The 9,815-nt window shown below is 54.4% G+C and overlaps 4 protein-coding genes across 4 annotated transcripts; all 4 read right to left on the bottom strand.

Annotated features, from left to right (window-relative positions):
• Window positions 1–284: 284 nt before the first annotated feature.
• C8A04DRAFT_25474 (glycoside hydrolase) lies at window positions 285–1,632 on the bottom strand (the record flags this gene model as incomplete). Its single annotated transcript, XM_062779571.1, has 2 exons — window positions 285–1,363; window positions 1,440–1,632. The coding sequence occupies 2 exons, from the start codon at window positions 1,630–1,632 to the stop codon at window positions 285–287; spliced, it is 1,272 nt and encodes a 423-aa protein (XP_062639930.1).
• A 2,153-nt stretch (window positions 1,633–3,785) lies between these two features.
• C8A04DRAFT_9666 (chaperonin 10-like protein) lies at window positions 3,786–4,175 on the bottom strand (the record flags this gene model as incomplete). Its single annotated transcript, XM_062785571.1, has 2 exons — window positions 3,786–3,848; window positions 3,945–4,175. Coding segments are annotated over 2 exons (294 nt in total), but the record flags the coding sequence as incomplete, so codon positions are not given.
• Window positions 4,176–5,277: 1,102 nt separating this feature from the next.
• Window positions 5,278–7,912, bottom strand: C8A04DRAFT_34765 (kinase-like domain-containing protein; the record flags this gene model as incomplete). Its single annotated transcript, XM_062782945.1, has 4 exons — window positions 5,278–5,900; window positions 5,987–7,295; window positions 7,479–7,738; window positions 7,864–7,912. 4 exons carry the CDS (start codon window positions 7,910–7,912, stop codon window positions 5,278–5,280), a joined length of 2,241 nt encoding a protein of 746 aa, XP_062639928.1.
• Window positions 7,913–9,252: 1,340 nt separating this feature from the next.
• On the bottom strand, window positions 9,253–9,800 carry C8A04DRAFT_34764 (ribosomal protein L11, N-terminal domain-containing protein; the record flags this gene model as incomplete). The annotated part of the gene is made up of 2 exons (XM_062782944.1): window positions 9,253–9,588; window positions 9,666–9,800. 2 exons carry the CDS (start codon window positions 9,798–9,800, stop codon window positions 9,253–9,255), a joined length of 471 nt encoding a protein of 156 aa, XP_062639927.1.
• Window positions 9,801–9,815: the final 15 nt, after the last annotated feature.

Genomic DNA, 9,815 nt, shown 5'->3' with positions numbered 1-9,815 from the left:
CAATAGACAAGGCTTCTTAATGATACTTGTTCGTTCACAGTCGTAAGTTGTACCCAGCCATTTCTCCTCCAACTTTGCAAGTGTCCACCACCAATGGTCAAAAGATCCAACATAGAATCGAACAAAAGTCAAGGGTCTCAGCCCCGTCAAGAAATGAACAACAAAAAAATGTCAAAAAAACACACACGAATTGAATCGAATCGAATCAAACCGACAGCTCTTCAGCCGTCCGTCCCACACCAAGTCCAGCTTTCCAACAAACGAGTGCCGGCACTCAAGGGCACTCAAGGCAAGGCCATCACCACCCTCCTCCTCCGAATCTCTTCCCTCCGCGCCTTCTTCAACCCACACTTCTTCTTCAACCCGCCGGTCGCCTCGGGTCCAGCCGCACTCGCCGTCGCCGTCGCTGCCGCCCCGTTGTTCCCCTCCCCTTCACCAACCTGCTTAACCCCCTCATTCACCGCCCCAGGCAACTTTCCCGGAACAGGCGCATTCACCCCCTCCGCATCAGCCTTCAGATCCGTCTTAGGCGGACCCTGGAATTGCTTCGACTGGCACGCGTTCTGCAGCACAGTGCACATCTTCTCCTCCCATAGCTTACACCCCCTGCTACCTGTCGGAGGAGCCGTGTTATAGCATACGTCGAGCTGGTCCCAGCAGTTTTGTGCGGAGGCCCAGCAGCCGGTTTCGTCGGTGTAGGCGGGTACCGCGGTGCCGCACCAGTTGGCGTTTTTGAGGAGGCAGGTGGCGGGGACGGTGCCGGCGATCTTGTCGTTGGTGGTGGTTACCTTGGTGTTGCTGCCGGAGGTGGGGAAGAAGACCTTGGGGCCGGGGACCTTGTAGGTGGTTGGGTCTTCTTGGTAGACATTGAAGTCGAGGCTGGGCGAGGTCGCGTCGCTGATGTGGCCGGGGATGGCGACGGTTTTGTCAGAGGGGATATTCCCCCCCGAACCGCCGGCGATGTGCAGCTGCGCGCAGCCAACATAGAACTGCGGGGCGACAACGTTGTTGGTGACGTTCTGCAGGGTGATGATCTCGTGACGGGCGAGGTAATAGCCCTCGGGCAGGCCGGTGGGGAGGTCGATGCTGAGCAGGCCGTTGTCGGCGATCAGCTTCTCGGTGGCCCATTTTTTGGCCGCCGCGTCGAAGCCTTCGTCCCAGATCTTGAACCAACCGCCGCCTGCGGCCGGGGTGGCCTTCATGTCTTCAGAGACTTTCTTGAGATAGATGGCCATGGGGCCGACGTGGGAATCGTCGATGGCGCCGGGCTTCGCGGCGTCGGCCCACATGCGAAACTCGAGGGTTAACTTGGCGCCGGAGGGGGCTGGACAGGTGAATGCCACGGCGTCTTGTCCATCCAGTCCTGGGATTTCTCTGTCAGAAATCAGAAGAAAAGAGTGACACAAGATGAAGAGAGAAAAGAACTCGGTTTTTCTTACCACAGGCCATGTCCTTGCTTCCAAGTCCGCCGGCGATGGGAAAGGTGGCTACATCGCCCTTCTTCGCCATGCGGATGCAGGTGCCATCGCCCTGGTTGACGCCGTCAATGAAAAGAGTGGTGAAGGTCGTGTGTGCTGCTGCAAAGGGGGCGAAGGCGGTCGCCAGACCGAGTGTGAAAAGAAGGGAATGCATCGTGTCGACTGCAACCGGCCCTTAGGCAAGAAGAAAAATGTCCAAAAAATGAAGGGAAGAGAATGACCCGCAAATCCCAAATGATGGAGAGAATGGATAAAGGAGAGTGAAAAAATGGTGATTTGAAAGATTGTAAAAGCGGCAGTCTGGCTGTCAAAACGAAGGTCCAGCCGTGATGAATATGTGAGTGTTTATGTCTCTTTCCCCTTTAGGAAACACCAAGATGAAATGAAGGGACGGGATTTGAGGAGCTTATCCACCAGGGGGGCTTGAAGGAGTGGCTGGGATTTTAAGCACCTGAAACTGAAGAAGGGGAGTGTGTGGAGCCCTAGAGGAGACGGGGGAGATATCAGTTGAGATCAAGCTGGGTTTAGATAATCAGAGTCATAAAACAAGGCCGGCCTTGATTCTGCGGTGCAATGAGGGTCATGTCAGGGTCGGATGTGAGGCCGGTGAGGCCCGAAAAGGGGGCCCGCCGTCTTGAAGACCAACACCAAGACCGCGTTGAAGGCCCGAGAACAGGCCGGAGTAAGATCAAACAAAGACAAAGGAGATTCTCACCTTGCAGACAAACGGCCGAAAGCACCCTCACTTAGAGCTGCAACTGAATTCGACTGAACAACCCTACGAGAGTCAACCCAAAAAGGGGGAGCGGGGAGATGGCCATTTCTACTGTAAGTCCCTCTCACCCTTCCTCCTCGAGTCGCGACCCCCACTTACACTACACCTTGACGACGTACAAGTGAGAAAGGAGAAAAGCAGGGGGGAAGTTGTGTTTCCGATCCATGTCATCCGTACTACCTTTACCCCGGAATCTTTCGTGGAAACAGATCCCGCCAAGCGCCAACAAGCAACGTCCTTTGACTTGGCCGTGCAGTGTGGCAGTTTGAGATAAAAAGACATGTCCCCCGCCCCTTGCAGGTCGCGTATGACAAGACCGAGCTGGGCTCACCCACGCGCCCTCCCGCCTTTCAACTCGTCATTGTTCGGGACTTTGCCCCTGCAACTCGGAGAAAAAGCCATGAAAGAGCTTGCTGGAGGGGTTTCTCTCCCGCTTGGGTACGACCGTACTGCGTGCTCGTGGATCTTTTTGTCCGACTCACTCACACGACACAAAAAGGCCCGAAAAAGGCACAGGGTACGGGGGCCAGGGCCTGAGCAGCAGCTTACCGCCCTGAGTTGCGTTTCGTTTCGTTTTTGCTTCCCGTTCCTTGGCTCCAGACTTCTTTCTGGCCAGGCTTCCGCGCGCCAAAAAAGAAACGTCGCAATCGGCGGTTACAGGGCGAGTCAGGGGTAAGGGCCGTTTCCTCACCCCCATTAAACAAAACGCTGGTTCTCGTCGAAACAAATAAATCGGTAGGCTGCCGAGACCGGGTCTTTTGAGGCATCTGATAAGTCAGGTCAGATGGGGGTAACCGGATATGAAAGGATTTATCGGCGCGTTTTGGATGGAATGCTGCTGCTGCCCTTATATTTTACCCCTGTATTTCTCAAACACCTCCTGGTGGTAGTCAAATTCCCACCTTGGCGTTTGTTTCCCCGTTCCTTTTGAACAATTAAAAAACAAATGCGGAGTAAAATCCCACGTGCAACACAACCTCATGAGTCTCTGATGATGCATTCTAGAGACCATGTCTTGGAAGGTATTGGAGGTTGTCCTCATAATTCGGCCGAGATCATAGCGAACGAACCCCCTGGCTTTGACCATCACGGAGAGACAACAACAGTCCGCTATCATCCGCAGAATCAAGGTAATACAACAAAAACTAGCAAGAGTGGAGAGTTTCTCTATTCCCTTCCTCCTGGCGCCAACCAACCAAGCCGGAAGAGATACACCTAAAAAAAGCCCCTATCCGAGATCACGCCAATAATACGCCTCCCAAGAGCAGCTGTTTTCGAGCTACTATGCACCCGCCCGAAGAGTTTTTTTACATGGTTTGTTTTGTGCTGTCTGTTGTATTTTGGTACATTAAATGGTTACACTTTTTTGTCGTTGCGGTCGTGGGTATCTATTTCTTTCGTCCTTCATGGCGATGTCCCAATTTACTCGTTGATCTTGGCTAGGATTCTGCAAGCACACATCATGTTAAAGACTAGGCTCTCTCGGCGCCATATGTGCCATCGGATCTTGTGGTAAGGAAGCAAGGGAAAACTTACTCGCTGTCCCGGAAGAGCTGGAACTCCTCCTCACCAACCTTGACGGGCGAGCCACCGTACTACACACACAATCCATCAGCATCTTTACCCCGTGCCCCCGTGCCCCCATCCCCCACCCCCCTCATACTCCCGGAGGGTATTTCATAATAACATACCTGAGGAATCAACACCTTATCACCCGCAGCAACGCCCATGGGCACGCGCTTGCCGTCACGGTCCAGAGCACCGGGTCCAACAGCCAATACCTTGGCCTCATTGAGCTCCTTGACACTCGCCTCGGGCAGGAAGATGCCGCTGGCGGTCTTGGTTTCGGCCTTGATGCGCTGGACGAGCACGCGGTCGAGCAGCGGCACGAGGGCCTTGATGGAACGGAGGGAGGTGGCCTGTAGATTGTTGAACTACACGTTAGCATTTTATGGTCTGTTTTGTCTAAGGCGGGGAGACTTGGTGGGCGTGGGCGATGGGATGCTTGATAAGCTGCAGCTTCGGGAGAATTGGCGTCGAGAGGTTTCTCCCCTCCCCTCCTCAGGGGAGCTTCGCAGTTGGGAATCTGAGAATCTGGGCGAACTCACCATTTTAGATGATCTGTAGTCGGTGTTGTTCGAACCGGTGGGTAGTATGTGAGAGAATAATTGGAGAGACGTCGATTCTGGCGCAAGAGAAAAGAGGCGGCTTCGTTTTCAGTCGAAGTGGTCCACGATCCGAAGGAGAGCTTCCAGGAACATCTAGAATGTCGCCAATTTTTTACTGGGTCCCCGGATCACCGGCGCCAATTGGCTGCTGGAACCCTAGGTCTCCACAATTCTGGTATCTCAAGGGGTATGATTGGATGACGGACGTTCGTTGCAGAGGACCGAAGACAACGCAAGACATACCCTGACGAAACGCAACGTACTATGTATCGAACCAGTGATACGGAGCAAGGGGATGAGTTTGAGAGGAAATGACCTCGCCGTGGTATCCGATCGCTGTGTGAGCATCATGTTGGTATAGATTTTGCTTTCTTGTTTCCTCCATTTTCCTTCCACATGAGCTTAGGCCTGGCTCTCCAAAAATGCATGCCCCTCACCAACCCCGCTTGCCCCTCGGCAACATTAAACAACAAGGTCTATTCAACCCTCGGTCCATCCCGCTTTTCAACTTTTAACATACTCGGGGGATTCAAACAGCGTGACAGTGATCAACTAGGTCTGTAGACAGACCACCACATAGAGTGGGCATCAATGCCATCCGCCAGCTCCAACACTTTTCCCCTCCTATAACATTATGCCGACCTCTGAAGGCCCTTCATGGATGATCCAGATCTATATAATGCTTCCGCTGAGAACCCCAACACCCCCAGGCCACTTTCCTAAGACCGCCTCAAATACCACCCAACACCCTGAAAAATCTAACCACTGTAAGGTAACCAAGACCCCATGTCTAGTACCAATGAAAGGGAACGAAACCAACACCCAAGGCCCCAATACCTCACCAAGCACCTGTAAGCTAAGACTTCGGTGCCGCAGATGCGGGTGGTTCCAACACATGTTTATGGTCCTCAGCACTGATCACATCTCCGCCCTCTTGACGACAGATTACCGTATCAGCCACCCATGGATCCTCCAAAATATCATTCATCGTAGCTCGTTTCTTGGGATCCAGCTCCAACATCCGCCCAATAACGTGTCTGCTTTCCCGAGGAAGTAGACGGAGAATGCGCCACGGCCCACGGATGATCTCCTTCTTCTCCGCCACCTGGGCGTTGGAGGAACTACCGTCCGTTGTAGTGGCAGGGGTAGCTGGCTTGGCCGGCGCCTCCTTGTGAGCGTTTGCTTTAGTAGCCTCATCACGGATGGTTTGCGGATCGAAATCACGAGTCGGTGTCTCGTTCAACGCGGTCGTTGACCTGGCGGGCGGAAGGAGAAGCTTCTTCGGATCGTGGCCCGGCGTCGGTTCTGCAGCAAACAGCTTGAAGGAGTTATCGGTAAGTCGGGGGAGCTTCCACGGGAACCGGCGCAGGGTCATGCAGCAGTAAATGATAGCCAGCGACCAGATATCCACTGCCTGCGGATCGTATTTCTTTTCGTCGTATACTTCGGGAGCCAAGTACGGATCCGAACCTACAATACCTGTTGCATGTTAGCCATCAGCCGCTTTGCTGGAAGGCTGCGAGGAGAGAGTAACTCAAGGGGCTGGGGGTTGTCAGTCGACTTACCAGTTGCGAGAACGAGGCTCGTCTCAAAGGGGTACTTGAACACATGGGCACTCCCGAAGTCGATGATCTTCATTATGCCATGCTCGCTAACCACGACATTGTCCAGCTTGAGATCGCGGTGCGCAAGACCCAAGCTGTGGAGATACGTAACGCCGCTAAGAATCTGCAAAAAGCAGCAGCTGACTTCCTCGCGCGACATCTTGCCTGTCATGACGATGGCAAAGAGGTCAAACGGTGCGTACTCCATCACCTCGTACCACTTGCCCTTCTCCTGAACAATATCCAGCGTCTCGATGATGTTGCCGTGATGGAGGGAGGAACCCATGCAGTACTCAGCCGTCAGCTTCTTGACGTACTCGCGCTCCGTCTCATACGAGTGGCGCGCCCGGAACTCCTTAACGGCAAATACCACGCCATCCTCCGCCCGCTTCATGAGCCGAACGGACCCGCCAGCCCCTGAACCAAGCACTTTCCCAAGTTTTCCGTACTTGGACGAGAGGCCGTGGTCGTCGCCAAAGGGGATCTGAGCCGACTTGTAGCTGGGCGGGGTCTTGATACCGGACCGAATTGAAGATGCTGGCGAAGCGGTCCGCTTTGCTTTGTTGCTTGTGCCCAATTTGAAGAAGCGCTTCAAATCCGCCATCGAATTGTTCCGGCTGTGAGAAAGACCATCGTCCGAGTAACGCTTCTCTGCCAACGGCCTCGGCAGGCTAAGCGTCGACGAGCTTGGAGAACCCTGCTTCTTCTTTCTAGAAAATACGAAGCGTGGGTCAATACCCTTCTGGGCTTGCCGCTTATTTGCAGCGTAAGGATCATCAGAGTCTCCGGGGGGCGGTGCTTGACGGGAATAAAAGAGTGAAGCTGCTGCCGCCCGTGAGGGGCTAGTGTCGCGTGAGGGCGGAACCGAACTAGTAGGTGAAGTAGAGACGCTCCCAGCGCCGGTCGAAAAGAGGCCCCGGCGGTGGTTGCCGAGTGATATTTGCGAACCTTCCCTACCCTCCGAAGTGGCAGGTCGGCGACCCGTTCGTTCGCGGTCGACCGGAGTGTGGTGTGGAACAATTAAACGGGACGCTCCAGGCGACGGCGGTTCGTGGGTAGAATCCTGAGGTGTAATAACGTCGGGCCCTCGGCTGAATCGATCAGGACCGCTAATGTATTCACGTTTCTGTCCTCCCTCGGTAGCGCCGGTTCCAGACGGGGTTAAGGGTGGTGATTGCATGTCGGGGCGTAAGTGCGGCGAGCCGTGCGTTGCCGAGGTTTGAGTAGGTTGCCTGCTAGGCTCCCGAGATTCTTCATCGCGGGATATCGTCTGCCGAAATATGAGTTAGGAGAGGCACACATTGCGGGCGAAAGCTCTCCCCGGAATCGCTCAAGGCGGTCACCAACTTAAACATGAGCAAACTAACAAAAAGCCCGACACAGTTTCGTTCCCGAGATAATACACAGATGTCAAAGACATGGGGAAAGCGGGAAGTTTCAAGAAAATACGTACCCTAGACGGGGGCAGAGACACCGGCTCATAAGAAAAGATGTTCATCCTCCGCTCTTGAAGTGGGCATATCCTTAGCCTGTCGGATAGCGCGTGAATATCTGCTGGTGTTACTTCACCGGGGTTTCCGAGCGAAGTCCCATCAGTCGACGGATGACTGGCCTCGATGGACCTGTTGTCGGGTGCGATTTCTTCTATGGTGGGTTTAAACCGAACTTGGGATTGATGGTTAGGTTGAGATTCCGAGGTGGTCGGGACGGGGTCTGTGAATCGGGAGACCAGATTAGCAAACGCTTCGCGATAGCTTCGGTTGAACAGGGCCGTCCAGGTGAGTCCCAGTTCGCAATGGACATGCGGGGCGGCCTGAGGGACAACGCTGTTCTCTTACCTTGTTGGACGTCACTCGGAAGCTCCTCATGGTGGGAGTTCGACGCCATCTTGGCAGGGGGAAATAAAATGATAGTGACAGTCGAGCAAGGAAGTCGGAGGTGCGCCCGCGCGTATAGGAGGAATTTGGTGAAGGGTGCCGGCCGGAGTCGTGGAATGGAGAATTACAAACGGATGAGAAAAAAAGTAACCCGGTTTGGGAGTCTGGAAAGAGTACTTTGGGGCGAGTGCGATTGAAGCCGTTACGAGCAGTGGGGCATTCAACTACTTGACAGGTACATTACGCAAGGCGATGGCGGGCCGAACGTTGGCTGAATTCTGCGGGTGGCGCGGGTACCATCAATGGCCATTGCGGCAACTCCTGCCAGGCCGTCGTCAGCTGTTGGCAGACGTGAGGGGGGCGGTTATTTCCGGATTCCCTGACTAGCAGGCTTTTTCCGGCAGTTTGTCTTAGATCAAAATGACTCGCGGCAAGCAAAACCAGACATCAGATGCGAGTCTGAGAATTCTGGCCCGAGTCCAGATGATAACAGGGCAAAGAAAAAAACGCGTTGAGACGGGACCAAATGAGGGGTTGCTCGGAGGGGTCTCGCCGTAGAATGCCCGAAGATCCCGAGCGGGAAGGGCTGAAAGGGCTGATGGCAAGGTAGATTGGCCGCTGCGATTGGGGGTTTCATCCATTTCTTGTGTCGAATGTCCGCTAATCGGATTGACGCAAACAAGGAGAAGCGAGGAGCGAACAGCGGCCGAGCTTGCTATCAAAATCAGGCCGAGCTGGGCTGGCACGTGCGATTCGCGGCTCCCATTGATCGAGCAACGAAGGACAAATGTGGTGTGACTGGTAGGTCGGTCTCTCGACATTATCTCGGGGCAGAAGAGAAGTTCTAGGCGTGGTTGGTCCTTGTGTTGAAATTCCCCGCTCCAGTCCGGCATACCCGAATCAACTAAGGGACGAGCACATCACGCAGCTCCGGATCAACCCCGGCGTCCAGACGAGTTCAGGTGTGGCGCCCGAACCCCAGCCCACGCCGCCGGGGGCCATCGGGGCCGGGTTGACCGGGAGTAATCGCCGGTTGCTACTATAACGTCAGTATGCCCTTCCATTCTTTCACGGCCCTCAGAATTGGCCGTCCACCCAGTGAAGACTAATATCAACGCCAGACCTAGTCCAAAAACAATTCGCCTGAAGGCGTCAGCCAAATTCTGGCACTTCATTGCATCATCCCAACCTTGAACAGTTATGTTACAAATTTAATGTACAGATTTAAAGCCAGGGTCACCTAACCTTTCGTTGGCCGCCCTAACTAACGATTCACCCAACCAACCCGCTTGGAAATGCCCGTAACGCCGTGTGCCAAATCCTAATCGCTCCGCCAACTAGCCCTCCGGTTTACGGAACCACAGCAATCCCGATGGACTTTGCCTGCCAAATGACAGCCCGGCAAAGCCCCTCCAGCGCTAGACCGGAGAGACGAAGCTCGGATTGCTTGATCTTTGCAATTTCGTAAATGTGCTTGAGACTGACCGTCCCTACGGTTTCTTTTCCCGGGTTGCTTGCGCCTCTCCTTTGGCCCTTCTTCCCTAGCGGAAGTTCGGCGGCGTTCATGAGAAGCCATGAAGTTTGCGGTGTCCGGATCTCGAAGTGGAATGTCCTATCCGGTCGGACCGTCACGCGGACTGGCGTTGGTGTGCCGGCGATGATGTGCTGGGTACGAGCATTGAACTCCTAGGGTATGCGTTAACATACCGCATTTCCCGCTCCACCGAATCGAAGCTTCAAAGTCCTGCTCAACTGTTACTCACCTTGCAGAAATCCATCGACTTAACACCCTTGCTACCGAGTGCCGGGCCAACGGGAGGACTTGGGCTCGCCTGGCCAGCTCCCACAAGAATCTTGACCACCTGATCTACGCCGCCAGCGGCGCGCTTCTTGGACATCGTTCCTAGCACGGG

This window comes from Dichotomopilus funicola (genome assembly GCF_033296635.1).
Source record: "Dichotomopilus funicola strain CBS 141.50 unplaced genomic scaffold C8A04scaffold_7, whole genome shotgun sequence".
In the NCBI taxonomy this organism is placed as follows: Eukaryota; Fungi; Ascomycota; class Sordariomycetes; order Sordariales; family Chaetomiaceae; genus Dichotomopilus; species Dichotomopilus funicola.
The sequence above is the reverse complement of the archived record's forward strand: the minus strand, read 5'-3'. Positions and strand labels throughout refer to the sequence as shown.